The following is a 14,733-nucleotide window of genomic DNA, read 5'->3' as shown; positions in this document are numbered from 1 at the left end:
AGAATGTTCAAGACTTGGAGCTGTGGAGAGAAAAGCTTGCCTCCAAACAGAGATGATCTGCACAAGCGCATATTGTGAGCAAACTACCAAGCTGCCATTTGCAAGATGTGCCTTATCAGCAAACCAGAAATACCATCACCAAAGAACAATGGCTGGAAGATTGACGATGGTTTGCTCACCGTAGACTGGATGGGTCTTCCTCCAGCACCATCAAGTGTAATGGAACTTGCCCACTGCTCTTGCAAGAAGACACAATGTACTCGAGGGCGGTGCTCTTGTTTGCTCCACAAGCTTCCATGTACTGATTTGTGCTCATGTAAAGACTGTGAAAATCAGGCGTCTGTTTCTCACTTGACCCAGATTGAGGAAGAAATTGACACTGGAATCAGATGAAGATGCTTAATTACTTCCTTATACAGTACTCTGTGGGTTTTTATAACTTGAGTCTATTAGTCATTATTTAATTTTCATGTTTTGCTACTGAATGCACAAATATGATTGACAGGAATGCATTATGTTATTGTATCAACAAAAATCTCTGCGTTTTTGTTCTTTTTTTCCTTCATTTAACAACAACAGGTTTTGCCACTTTCTATAGAATTCTATAAAAGCCTGGTGTTGGCTTAGCGGTTAGGGTGGATCATGGGATCTTGGGATCCTAGGATCATGGGTTCGAATCCTGGTCGATTGCTGAATTAATGCCGGGGCGTTGACTCAGCCTGTCATCCTTCGAAGGTCGGCAAATTGAGTACCGGTTCACTGGTAATTCCCTGTGTGTTGCAAGAGGCGACTAACAAGGTTGGTGGCAGGAAGGGCATCCGGCTGTAAAACATTGCTTCAAAAAGGGGGACCACGGTGCCAAAAAAAGGCAAACCCCTGCTCTGCGGGGAAAATATGGCCTCCAAAGGTGGTTTTCTTCTTCTATAGAAGGGAGTCATTTACATTTGAAAATGAAAGATAATTATTAATACAGAATTTTGTATTACAAATGGAATGTGTTATGGATTCGTCACTTCTGCCTTTGTTGTTATTATATACTTGTAGGATTTTTAGTTTCAGTTAATATTGTTGTTAAGATTTCTGTGTGAAATGGAGTTGACTTTAGTAAAAGGTAAAAAGAAATATTTGTGGAGGAAAAAGAAAAACTCAGCAAAGAAACCGGAAGAGAAGAGAGGAAAAAGATCAGCTGGGGAAATCGGCTTAATCGTTGGTGGACGTGGGGCGTGGATTGCACTCGCATTTTGGGGATCGTTCCCCCTCGCCACCATTGGCCTGACCTCACACCTCGTAACTCCTCGTCTGCAGCCGCACCGATACCTGCCTATTGTTCTTGCCGATCTGCACGACTTCGACCTTCACCCATCGTGGGGATTCGTGCACGGACTTTGGGATTGTTACATTCCACTCACGTTTGGCGTATCATGAGTTTATTGATTGGAGAGGATTGGGGAATGATGGTACCATCATATGTATTGTTCATGAGAAGCATGTGATATTTTCATGGTACTTTCTTTAAGAGTGTTATTATTGTGTATGTGAGAGTTCTTAATACAATTACTTGTTTTGTTCTACACAATTCCATTGGTGTGGTTTTACCATGGTTTATAGAACACTCAAAATAACAAATCTTTCTGCCGAGTTCCCTCTCGAGACTCTGAGGGGCACCTTTTCTTGAGACTCCTTCACCAGGGGTTTGTGGTTTGGGGAGGTAACACGTAACAAATGCAAGACTGGGAAATTACGCATTTCATTGCAAAGTTAAAGGATTATACCTATGTTTTCTTTAAGCTGAGAACTGTTTATACTGCGGGGTAAAACAAAATGAATGTCGTTTAAGAATGTGAACTTTTGTCCAGTAGGGATATGAAAAATTTCAATGAATATGCATGCCAAGTACAATATCTATGCTTTCCCATTTATTATTGAACCAAATTATATGTACACTACAGTACTTAATGTACACTAACTTGCCGATAGTCGGAGGAATTGGAGGAGTTGCATGTTTGTGTAATGATTCAGACTATGATATCCTCATACAAACATGTTTACATCAAGACTTGTTATAAGCAATATCATATGCATGTCAAAGGGAATATGTGATACACATGAGCCGTTTATGAACTGAACATAAATGGTATATTTGAGTGGCTTTGGACATTATTTAGTGCTGTTTCAGAGAGAGAGAGAGAGAGAGTGAGAGAGAGAGAGAGAGAGAGAGAGAGAGAGAGAGAGAGAGAGAGAGAGAGAGAGAGAGAGAGAGAGAGAGAGAGAGAAGAGAAAAAAAAGAAGAAGAAGAAGAATTAAGATTATTGAAAATATGACTTTTAAAATGTGTGTGTGTGTGTGTATAAAAGAGAGAGATAGAATTGTGAGGAACAGAAATGAAAAAACGAGGTGTGTGTGTTAAATGGAGAGAAAGGGGGAAGGAAACATGGAATATTTACAAGAAAGAAGAGTGAATGAGGATCATTTGGAATATAAACAAGAATGTTGTGTGTGTCTGTGTATCTCAAGAGGACAAAATAGAGAAAAGTAGTATGGGGATACTATACAAGTATACATACCCAATATATGGGAGATAATTATTTCTTTTTTTTAAATATTTGTTTCATTTCATGCCTCATTTTTGTATTCTAAGTTACAAAAATGGGGATGTGGGTGGGATCACTAGTCCCAAAAGTATACCAGTATGTCTCGAGCCTGGCCGGTCTAATTTACGGGGCTGATTTACACTTTTAGTGATTCAATTGATGCATATAAGCAGTTTATGAAATATTGTTTGCTCGGGATATTTTTACCATAGCAACGGACACTAATAGGAATTATGTCCATGAAATAATCCACAAAATAATATCTGCTGACATTAGATGATCTGCAAAATCATAAATTTGCATGATCAGAGGATTGCATTGCTCAAAATCTCGATTTGGAAGCATCTATGTTACCGTTGCTAGGGAAAAGGAAGTCCTTAGCAATGGAGTTTGACTTCCTCTTTGTTTTTGGCCGTTGCTAATTAATGTGCAAATTTTGAACGTGGGAACATGTCATTTATGGTTCATATACACTTATTCAACATATCTAGCACATTTGCAGGTATTTCTCAGAAGTAGACCGTGGAATTCGAAAACTAAGCAGAATTAGTGGACTCGGCCCATGGTCTAGAAGATGATCTATAAATTGACTCGTGATGGATGAGGATAGCAAGGACATGAAGGGAGAGGTGGTGATTAAGGATGGTGGCGGGAGGCTTGTGACAGAGGGGGGGGGGGGGGGGGGGGTTAGTATTGAAAGTGTGGGAAGGATATTTCAAGGAGCTGTTGAACAGGGGAGGAAGCAACGGCAAGCTGGAGCTACCATGTTATGTCAAAGTGAAAGTGGAGTTAGTGGAGATCGCGAAGGAGGAGATGAGGACAGCATTGAAGAGGATGATGAAGGGAAGAACACCAGGCATTGCTGAGGTGTGTACAGAGATGATAATTGCAGCGGGAAAAGTCGTAGTCGGTTGGATGAAGGGGCTGTTGAATGTATGTTTGAGAGAGGGTACAATTCCGGAAGATTGGAGGACATGGTGAGTTGTACCGATTTGGAAAGGGAAGAGAGATGTTCAAGATCTGGTTGGAAGCAGAGAAGCGCTCTCAGCACACTCTTGTTTATCATGGTGATGGAGCTGGTAAGCAGGAAGGTGAACATGAGGGATATTCTGGGGAGGATGTTGTATGTGACGATCTGTCATCTATCCCTACCTGGAATTGTTAATGCCTCCATTTTTCATACCGAACCCATTCATCTTTCTTGCAACTGTTCGTGTGTTTACTGCCATTCTCCCTGTTTTTTTGTTATTTGTTGGCTCATTACCTGGCTTGTTGGCTGCCGTTGTGGCTGCACTGGCCCACTGTCATGAGCCGACAAAACAATTGCATTCTTAAATCAACTATGTTTAGAAATGCTATAAAATTTATCGTGTTGTATTATATATAATATATTAGCTTATATTATGATTATTCAAATTATTGCAGGGTGGTTACATGGCTGCAAAAGTGGCCAAGTTGGACGCGCAGTTTGAAGCCGGTGCTGCATCATCAAATATTGGGTCCTGCTCAGCAATATTCCGTGGAGTGGCTATCTACGTTGATGGATATACCTGTAAGTTCTGGTGTACATGGAAGCTTCTTTGAAGGAAAATAAGGTTTGTGGTTTGCCAAAATAACCTTTACCTTGAGTCGTCGATATCACATTTCCCCCTTAATGTCTGCACCGCTCGCATCTACCTCCGCTCGTCCACACACCCCTATTACTCGTCCACACACTCCCATCACTCGTTCACACACACACCCATCGCTTGTGCACCCGCTTCCATCCTGCGCCCCACCTTCCCAGTCCCCAACACTCTGACATCCACTGGTCCACAGCACTTGTTTTCCTGCCCTTCTCATCCCTCTTGCACACATCTTCCTTTTCTTCAGCTCCAACCCCCTCTCTTCCTCATAGTGTGGACCACCAATATTCAAGGTTTCAATTCTAATGGGTCTGATCTCTCCATTCCGTTTACTGACGCAGCTCTGGACATTGCATCATGATGATGATGATGATGATCATCATCATCATCATCATCCATGCTCTCCAGACTACACAGAGCGTCTGTGCAGCTGAAGCAGTTTCCTGCCTCGAGGTGACAATCTTTGATGGGTTAAAACACTGATGCAGTATACTCGACCGAGTGTGCAGGAATTTGAAACTTGGCCAGGGTGTCAGCGATCATTTGCCTACTCTTCGCGAAGGACACTGTGGGATCGTAAACTTCCTCTATCTTGTGTTGGCAGTTGGGACACCCGGTTTATTGTAAAAATCAGAGTCTCACAACAGCTTTCACGTCTGCGTTTAATCTGAATCAATCTCGAACAACATCTGGAAAGAATACATGGCAACCATCATTTCAGTTCTCTTATAGGCATCAAGAGTATACATTATATTGGGTACACATAAGCAAGCCTCATGCCAACGTGATTTCTCACCTTTCTAAGTAAGCTCGTAATGGTCTCAGGTCTCAGGTCTGCCCCTCGCAGTCAGCGAGTGGATATTTATGAGAGCACTTTAGTGGGCAGAAGATGTTTCTACACCTGAGCTCTAACTTGGATGCCTACGTTTCACTACATCCTCCCAGAGTTCTAAAACTTTGCAAGCAAGCCATTTAAATGTATATGCATAGCACTAATCAGCAAACAAGTGTTATGGATTTATGTGGATTTATGTAAATTACTATTCAGGTCTTTGCTTATTAATGTGTAGTCGATTAAAGGTTGTTGTGATTAAAGGGTCAGGAGCCCTTCTGGGGAAAAGGAGACCGGAAACGGAAGAAGAAAAGACACGAGGTCCGGGAGAAGCAGCGATCTTCCTCTTCCTCGCCGAGCTCCGACGTGAGCGGTATCGATATTGAGCAGCGTGGGGGGGGGACGCTGCGTTTGAAAGCCCGTCTGGCGAAAGGAGTTACCTGCACGGGGTAATTACCCCTTTACACGTCAAGTTGCCGAGGGTTCGTGCACGGAACCAAGCGTCCGGCACAGTTCGCCTCACCGTCTACAAGGACGCGTACGGGTCGCACCTTGGGCCTCGCGCGCTGGGCAAGCCGCGCGTTGCTTTGCCCGCTTAGCTTGGCAAGGAGGTGTGCGCTGCAGCCGTTGTTCCCGGTACGTGACGTGCACGTTTGGGAGCACGTCAGCCAGGGGTTCGTTCAACCGCCCTTGTGCGGAGAAGCCGACCTACACCTTGGTCTGGAGGGGCCCAGAGACATTGTGAGGGACAGTGACCAAAAGGGGTCGTGAGTGGGGAAAGGGGACACATATATAAGATGGCCATCTTTGTAATATTGATTGTTGATTGTTGATGGTTGTTGATTGCTCGGGGAATATATTGTTACAGACGCGGTTTTAGATGTTAGTTTACCGAGCGGTTTGGTATTACCGCATCCGCACAGTTACTCCCCGATTAGAACCCTATCCCGCCCGATTCCACTCGACGTTGACCAAGTCGCGCTATGCTAAATCAATGAAGGAAAGGACACAACGGCTGGGATAAATGCAACGACACAAGGGGTACAGTTCTCAAGACCTCCGGAGGAGGATATAATATTGGTGATGCAGAAACGGGTAGATTACACGGTAAGAGGTAAAGCACAGAAAGATGGGCACTTAGACACAGTCTTATCTTATCCCCGACAGACCACAGACAAACGGGACAAGACTGAATTACACAGGGATTGATGGCAAGGAAGGGCAGGCAGTCGATAGCACAAGGTGCACCTTGGCTCAGGGGCAGAATCGACCCGGTCCGGTCCAGAGATGCGGGGAGGTATTGTCGCGCTCGGAGGTGGCGTCCTTTTCTCTCCAAGCTGAGGCGCATCTGACGTCACCTCCCTCTCCCTGCGCATGCCCAGCGGGGAGTGACACGCCCTCGGCCCGTTGTCTCCGCCCCAGATGGAATCGGTCCGCCGCCTCCATTGGGTGCGGGGGGTTACCGGGCTCCGCCCTTGACGAGGAGCTGACAGCGAGCCCCTGCGTGGTAACCCCGTCGGAGCACATGTTCAATGGCGGCTAACCAAGCCGGAGTGAGGACGCACACTCCCCGCGCCGCCGCCGCCGCTGTTGTTGTTGTTGTTGTTGTACCATGAGGAAGAGCTGCGGGGAGGTATTGGGAGGTCCTAAACTTTCTAACGGTGCCATACAATCACATTCTGGTGCAACGAAGAGTCAGAATTAATGGAAACGAGTCCTTAACTGACATAGACTAAGAATAACTAGCAAGATGTCCTATAGTTGTCTACGTGAGATGCGGTGGACCTGGATGCGACATTTAATGGGGGAAATAGGGGAAGGTCGGTTCTACAGAATGTTGTTTACAGAAAATGGGACTAGGGAATGGGGGATTGGGGATAGTTGGGAAGTATTGGGGAAATAGGGGAATATTTACAAGCGGATATGGATGGAGGCCAAATCCCATATCCGCAACAATATCATTGATTATTCCGGATCCTTGGTGTGGGGTTTCTTATTGACTGGAATTCATATTGAGTGCGTTACGAAAGCGCATAAATAATAGATCTTTCTGGCGGAGTTCCTCTCACGGTCCGGGGGTCACCGAGACCAGGTAGTCACCGGGAGGACCACGTAACAGAATTGGGGGCTCGTCCAAATTACGATTTGTGGATTCGCAATTGGGTCTACGTCCGGGATCTAAAATTGTATAAAATAATAAAATAATATTTTTGTTAATTAAAATTTATTAATTAAGTATTAATTGGTAAATTTTTGGGAAATTAGGGGTAAAGTCTTGGGTGAAGGTTAACAGGTGTTAACGATAGGCACCATGGCGTTTGTGGCACAGAACTTTGCGGTAACACCTAGTGAGGCACAGTTCCGAGCGTTACTAAAAGCGGACCTCTTGAAATTGGCCAAACATTTTAACTTGGAGGTCCGAACTAATTTGAGGAAGGCAGAGTTGCAGACCACGGTGATACAGTCTATGGTGGGATTAGGAACATGGGACGAGTTAGCCTGGGAGTGGCTACCCGAAGAACCAGAAGACGTTGAGCTCTGGAAACTGGAGTTGCAATTACGGAGCCAGGAACGGATCAAAGAAGAAGAAAGGAAAGCAGAAAAGGAAAGAGCAGAAGAGGAAAGGAAAGCAGAAGAGAGGAGAGAAGAGAAACAAGCAGAGGAAAGGAGAGTGGAACGAGAACTCCAGGAAAGGTTAAAAGAAGAAGAAAGGAAAGCAGAAAAGGAAAGAGCAGAAGAAGAAAGGAAAGCAGAAAAGGAAAGAGCAGAAGAAGAAAGGAAAGCAGAAGAGAGGAGAGAAGAGAAACAAGCAGAGGAAAGGAGAGTGGAACGAGAACTCCAGGAAAGGTTAGAAGGGAGAAAAGCAGAGGAGAGGAGAGCTGCCAGGGAACTCGAAGCAGGGGAGAGAAAAGCCGAAAGGGAGTTGAAGGAACGTGATCTGGCGCTTCAGCAAGAGATTAAATTCAAGGAACTGGATTTAATGAGAGAACGGGGAGAGGTACCACCCTTGCTGACGGGGTCGACACCTAGCCAGAACACCTGGGAGGTGGGCAGACATGTGAGGCTGGTTCCACCCATCAGTGAAAAGGAAGTCACTCAATTTTTTCCACACGTTGAGAAAGTGGCTCGACAGTTAAATTGGCCGGAGGAGGCCTGGACCATACTAGTGCAAAGTGTGCTGGTGGGTAAAGCTCAAGAGATTTATTCGGCGCTACCAATGGACTAATGTGCAGATTATGAGGTATTGAAGAAGCACATCCTCAAAGCCTATGAGTTGGTTCCGGAAGCTTACCGGCAAAAATTCAGGAATGCCAGGAAGAGGGAGAGTGAGACCCATGTGGAGTTTGCTAGAGTGAAAGAAAATATGTTTGATCGGTGGTGTGAGTCAAAAGGAGTCGGGAACGACTTCGAAGCATTGCGTGACCTGATGCTGGTGGAAGAATTTCAACAGTGTGTCCACGAGGACATCAAAGTGTACCTGCAGGAAAAGAAAGTACCGAAGTTGTGGGACGCAGCCACCATGGCAGATGATTATGCCTTAACACACCGGATAGGGGTCCACGGACCTAACTCCTCGCCTAGATCTCCGCAGGGGAGGTGTGGAACAGCAGGTGCGGAGAACGACAATACATGGCGGCGGCCTCGAGATGATTATGGGGACAACGCTGATACCCAAACTGTTCGAAATCAGGGGGCTACGGGCCCAAGACAAACTTATTTTTCGGGGGGCCCGAGGCAGACCATGAGTTTTTCCTCCGGGCCTACTTGCGCTTTTTGCAAGAAACCTGGACACTTGATGTCCAGTTGTTACCTCATGAAAAGGGAAGACCCAGAGCGGAGTCCGGCTATTACCACTCCGAATGCGATGGCAAGCATAAGAAATCGCCCACAGAAGAGTTACCAACCATTTATTTATGAGGGGTTGGTCTCACTCAAGGGAGACTTGACTAACCCAAGACCGGTTAGGGTTTTGAGGGACACAGGAGCCCATCAATCCTTAATGCTTGAAGGCATTTTGCCATTGTCAAAGAGTACCGCAACTGGTGATAGTGTTCGGTTACAAGGGATCGGTGGCTGTGTTAGTGCCCCACTTCATGTCATCCATTTGGAATCCGATTTGGTGTCAGGACCGGTCACCGTCGGTTTACAAGCCACGCTTCCTGTAGAGGGAGTATCTGTGATTATCGGGAATGATTTGGCCGGGAGGCAAATTTATGGTAACCCAAGGGTGGGTAAAGAGCCCCGCAGGGGAAATAACACCACCCCCGCTCGGGATGGCGACAAAAGTTCCAAGTTATTTGTAGGGGGACTGAACTTCAACACAGAGGAAGAAGTTCTGACCTCTGTCTTCAACAGATATGGGCCGCTGGTGGAAGTGCGGGTGGTAAAAGACAGGGAAACGCAACGGTCAAGAGGGTTCGGCTTTGTCACGTTTGCAAGCACAAGAGACGCCAGAGAGGCAGAGAAGAATTGGAATGGTAAGGCTTTGGAGGGTCGGACCATAACAGTAGGGAAGGCATTTCGTAGGCGTCGAGAGGTCTACAGAAGAGGACAACTTGGCGGTAGTTTTGGGGTTGGCAGCAGCCGATATTACTATGGAGGCTCCCAGAGTTACGGCACCTCCCGAAAGAAGGAATGTCAGAGCACTGGCCGAGAAGGAGACCGCCATTCAAGTAACGGCTGGGACAAGGGGTCCCACCGTAACTGTTAGGAGTCTGGAGAAGTTGAAGCACTAGATACGGGGGAGCCGCCGAGCCGGGGCTCCTACACGGACTAACCGTGAACGCCACGTTCTTAAAGGCGTCCAGGTAGTGAACTTTCCTGCACGGACTAACCGTGAACTCCACGTTCTTAAAGGCGTCCAGGTAGTGAACTTTCCTGCACGGACTAACCGTGAACTCCACATTCCTTAAGGCATCCATGTAGGGAATACTCAGCTGGGCCTCCCGAAAAAGTGCTATCGAGAGGTAAGTTTGGGGGCTTTGGTCACCACCTCTTAACCATCATTCAAGAGAAACTAGAAGTGGTTGACGCTGGGTCCAGAGGGAATTAATCTAGGGGATTGTGTGAAATTTTGTTGCTTTATTTTTAAGTGATAACTGTGGGGGGACTGATGACTGATAACTGATAACTGATGACTGATAACTAAGGGGGAACTGATGATGTGGGGGTGGGAGTTATCTGATTTGTTTATCAAAGTTGGCCGGCAAAGAAAGTTTTCGCTGGGTTCAAACTTTCTTTCTTGAAGGGGGGGAGTGTTGCGGATTTATGTGGATTTATGTAAATTACTATTCAGGTCTTTGCTTATTAATGTGTAGTCGATTAAAGGTTGTTGTGATTAAAGGGTCAGGAGCCCTTCTGGGGAAAAGGAGACCGGAAACGGAAGAAGAAAAGACACGAGGTCCGGGAGAAGCAGCGATCTTCCTCTACCTCGCCGAGCTCCGACGTGAGCGGTATCGATATTGAGCAGCGTGGGGGGGACGCTGCGTTTGAAAGCCCGTCTGGCGAAAGGAGTTACCTGCGTGGGGTAATTACCCCTTTACACGTCAAGTTGCCGTGGGTTCGTGCACGGAACCAAGCGTCCAGCACAGTTCGCCTCACCGTCTACAAGGACGCGTACGGGTCGCACCTTGGGCCTCGCGCGCTGGGCAAGCCGCGCGTTGCTTTGCCCGCTTTGCTTGGCAAGGAGGTGTGCGCTGCAGCCGTTGTTCCCGGTACGTGACGTGCACGTTTGGGAGCACGTCAGCCAGGGGTTCGTTCAACCGCCCGTGTGCGGAGAAGCCGACCTACACCTTGGTCTGGAGGGGCCCAGAGACATTGTGAGGGACAGTGACCAAAAGGGGTCGTGAGTGGGGAAAGGGGACACATATATAAGATGGCCATCTTTGTAATATTGATTGTTGATTGTTGATGGTTGTTGATTGCTCGGGGAATATATCATTGATTATTCCAGATCCTTGTTGTGGGGTTTCTTCTTGACTGGAATTCATATTGAGTGCGTTACGAAAGCGCATAAATAATAGATCTTTCTGGCGGAGTTCCTCTCACGGTCCGGGGGTCACCGAGACCAGGTCGTCACCGGGAGGACCACGTAACACAAGTATATAGAATGCAAAATAACATAAAACACCTATCAAGGAGTTACTCCCAACCGAAGCGCTCCGGTCGACGACTTTCTCTCCCCGTGCGGGTTCGATACACATCTGAGCTGTCGGCGCGTGTATCTAAATCCTCCCCAGTCGGAGTGCTAATCAACTCGGGCGTCTGAGTTCGTATGACAGTCCCGGTCGAGTCAGGCGACCGATGAAGAGGAGACGGAGATCTGGCCATCGGAACCTCTGTACTGGACCAAGCTTCATCAGCTTCCCCGCAAGGAGCAAGATGTCGCACCGACAGTGGTTTCACGACCGTCCGGCATTTTGACATGAGCGAATTCCGGATTAGCATGAATGACCTGTACCTTGTCAACGAGCGGATCGTATTTGCTTGGACGCACGGCGCATTTGAGATAGACCGGTCCGGGTGTGGAGATCCATGCGGGCAATGACTGGGCACTACCTGTACGACGCTGATAACGAAATAGGCGATCATGAGGAATTTCATTTGTAGAGGTACACAGTAGGGACCGAATCGCATGTAGAGCCCCTGGCAACACCCAAGTCAATTTGTCTGATCCCAACCCTTGGGTCTTGAGCCTTGCATAATGGCTCTCCATATGATGCCATTCAATCGTTCAATTTGGCCATTCGCTTGCGGGCGATATGGTGTGGTGCAGCCAGAAGCAATAATCTGCTGCAACAGATATTCTCGTACGTCCTGAGACATGAAAACAGCGTCCCTGTCAGTATGGATGAACGCAGGATAGCCGAACATCGCAAACAAGAGCCTCAAGCAGCGAAGAACCGGCTCAGAAGACATGTCGTGACACGGAAATGCGAACGGGAATCGGGAATACTCATCAATAATTGTGAGAAGATAACGATACGAGCCAGACACTGGCAAAGGCCCTTTGAAGTCCATGGCTAATCTCTCCCACAGCCGACTAGCTTGAATCAAAGTCCCCATTTCAGGTTTGTAGAAGCGCGGTTTCAGTTCCGCACAAACCACGAACGTCCTCCACGGAGTAGGGCAATTTCGGCTACGCACTAAATCGGCTAATCGTGTTACTCCTGGGTGACATAGCGATTGATGAAGTTCACGAAGATCCTCACCAGTGGTGAGACCCGCTCACACCCCAGGCCTGGATAATGCATCCGCAGCTAAATTCTCCCGCCCCGGGCGATATGTGATATTGAAGCTATAGTCAGCCAATTCAATACGCCATCGAGTAATTTTCACGTTTTTAATTCGCTGGGCGTGTCGCGTGTCGTACATGAACGCAACGCTCTGTTGATCTGTAATCACTTTGAATGTCTTGCCGATCAAATATGGCCGCCATCGTCGTATCGCTTCCACCACGGCGTAGGCTTCCTTTTCGACAGCTGAATGACGTCTCTCAGCATCTGAGAGAGTACGAGAGAAGAAGGCGACCGGTTTCCCCCCTTGAGTCAGAGTTGGCGCTATGGCACAGTCCGACGCGTCGGTTTCCAAGACAAAGGGTATGTTTTCGTCTACCGAGGAGACTGCCGCATTAGCTATGTCTAGCTTCAGCCTTTGAAAAGCGGCCTTGGTTGCCTCGGTTATTGGGAATGTTTTACAATCAACGAGGGGACGAATCTTCTTGGAGTAATTCTGGACCCAACGAGAATAATGTGCAAACAAACCGAGAGCTCTTCTCAAGGACGCACGATCATGTGGCACCGCCATGTCTAGCAAGGGTCGCAGACGCTCTTTGTCAGGAGTTATCTTCCCTTGGGTCACCGTGTCCCCTAAAAGATCAACCGTCCTTGCGGAGTAGTGACATTGGCTTCGTTGAAAGTTAAATTATACTGACACGCGACTTGTAAGAAGCATCGCAGATTAGCGTCATGGTCCGCTTGATCTCGACCGCACACTGTGAGGTTATCAAGATACACAAAGACATCTGTTAAATGCTCCTTGGCAATTATGTCGTCAATCGCCCTTTGAAAGCACACAACTCTGTTAATTACGCCGTAGGGCAAACACGTGAATTGATACAACCGTTGCCCCGACTCGAACGCCGTATAGATTTTGTTGTCCTCACGAATAGGAATCTGATGGTATGCACTGCGCAAATCGAGCATGCTGTAGTCCGCGTATTGAGCGACCTGTCGTACTAGCGCGTCTAAACCCGGAAGTGGGTAGGCGTCCAGCTGCATAAATCTATTTATAGTTTGTGAGTAATCAATCACCATCTGCTTACGATGATTCTCAGTTTGGACTACCAGTACTTGAGCTCACCAAGGTGCGACTTGGTTCGATAATCCCTTCTTTTAAAAGCCGTCCAGTCTCTTCGGAAATGAATTGTGCGTTGGCTCATGAGTGGTATCTCGACTTGATTGCGACCGGCGTGCAGTCGGAGGGTAGACTCGGAAAGAGTGACAGCGGTTCTATAGTCATTCCAGTCAAAGCACACACAGAGAGGGTAGAGTCACCGTTAAACGTCATTTCCAAACGACCATGCCGGTGAAGGAAATCATGTCCCAACAGTACATCGGCGCATAGAGTAGACAGAATCATTAGACGGACATCCGGATACATTGTGCCATTGATCACTAATTTGACACGGCATTCCCCTTTGGTGCACATCCAGAGAGACTGAGAGGCCATGAAGATCCGTCGCGATGTCCCCAGAATCGGCCATCCGTGCCGTCGTACGAGGCCCAGATCGACGTAGCTCTCCACAGACCCAGTGTCCACAAGAGCATTAGCAGACTGTCCTTCGATCAGCACCGGTACTACGGCGCTTGCCAGACCGCGTGGGCCGGACAGTGCTGGAACCTCTTTAGGCTCCGGTCGGGCCTCGCGTGTCGAGGTGATTCCCGCCAGAGTCGGACGCCATCCTCTTGAAGCGCGGCATACCTTAGCATAATGTCCTTTCCTGGCACACGTGTGACACGTCGCATCCTGTGCCGGGCATGTTGCTCTAGGGTGCCTCCGATTGCCACAGAAGAAGCACTTAGTGTTGCCTCCGAAGGAGGCGGTCGCTGCCAGACTTGTACCTTCGACTCCGAGGTCTTCTGATGGCCTCGACTCCATAGGGGTATGAGCAACCTCGCGCTCCGTAGTTGGGAAATTCTCCGAATGTCTCTCCCCAGTGAGACCAGCAGTTACATAGGGTCGACCGTACGCCTCCGATTGAGCCTGTGCCAGCTGAGGTACTCGTGCCTGATCATACGCCTCTTATAGAGTTAAAGTGGGCTTTTCCAACAGACGTTGACGAATTTATGGTGAATGGAGCCCAGACACAAAGGTGTCCCGCATTAAATCGTCACACATTTGTTCATGCGTTCGGACCTCATGTGCACATTCCTTCCCCAATCGACGGAGTTCTTGAAGGAAGCGCTCGAGCGATTCCGTGGGATCCTGCCTCCGAGTAGCGAGCTTGTAACGGGTATAAACCACATTTTGTGGCTTGATGTATATACTCCGAAGCGTTGTTATCGACGTCACATACGTGGGGCAATGCGAGATGTAATCGTGAATTGTGTTAGTCACGTGACAGTTGAGAACAGCACGTTTCTGTGCGTCCGTGATGTCGGTATACGTTTCCATGTAACTCTCA

At 47.6% G+C, this 14,733-nt stretch overlaps 1 protein-coding gene across 5 annotated transcripts in view; it reads left to right on the top strand.

Annotated features, from left to right (window-relative positions):
- Positions 1-14,733, top strand: part of REV1 (REV1 DNA directed polymerase) — an 83,967-nt gene that overhangs the window by 5,081 nt on the left and 64,153 nt on the right. For 4 of the 5 annotated variants that reach the window (XM_068113865.2, XM_068113866.2, XM_068113864.2 and 1 more), the window contains exon 2: positions 4,017-4,143. The exons of the other annotated variant lie outside the window; for it this stretch is intronic. In XM_068113865.2, the coding sequence (XP_067969966.2) occupies positions 4,017-4,143 (127 nt within the window). The remainder of the gene's footprint in view (positions 1-4,016; positions 4,144-14,733) is intronic. 5 annotated transcript variants of the gene reach the window in all.

Source organism: Myxine glutinosa, chromosome 4, assembly GCF_964187855.1.
Source record: "Myxine glutinosa chromosome 4, kmMyxGlut1.1, whole genome shotgun sequence".
NCBI classification, from domain to species: Eukaryota; Metazoa; Chordata; class Myxini; order Myxiniformes; family Myxinidae; genus Myxine; species Myxine glutinosa.
This window is presented reverse-complemented; position numbering and strand designations above follow the sequence as displayed.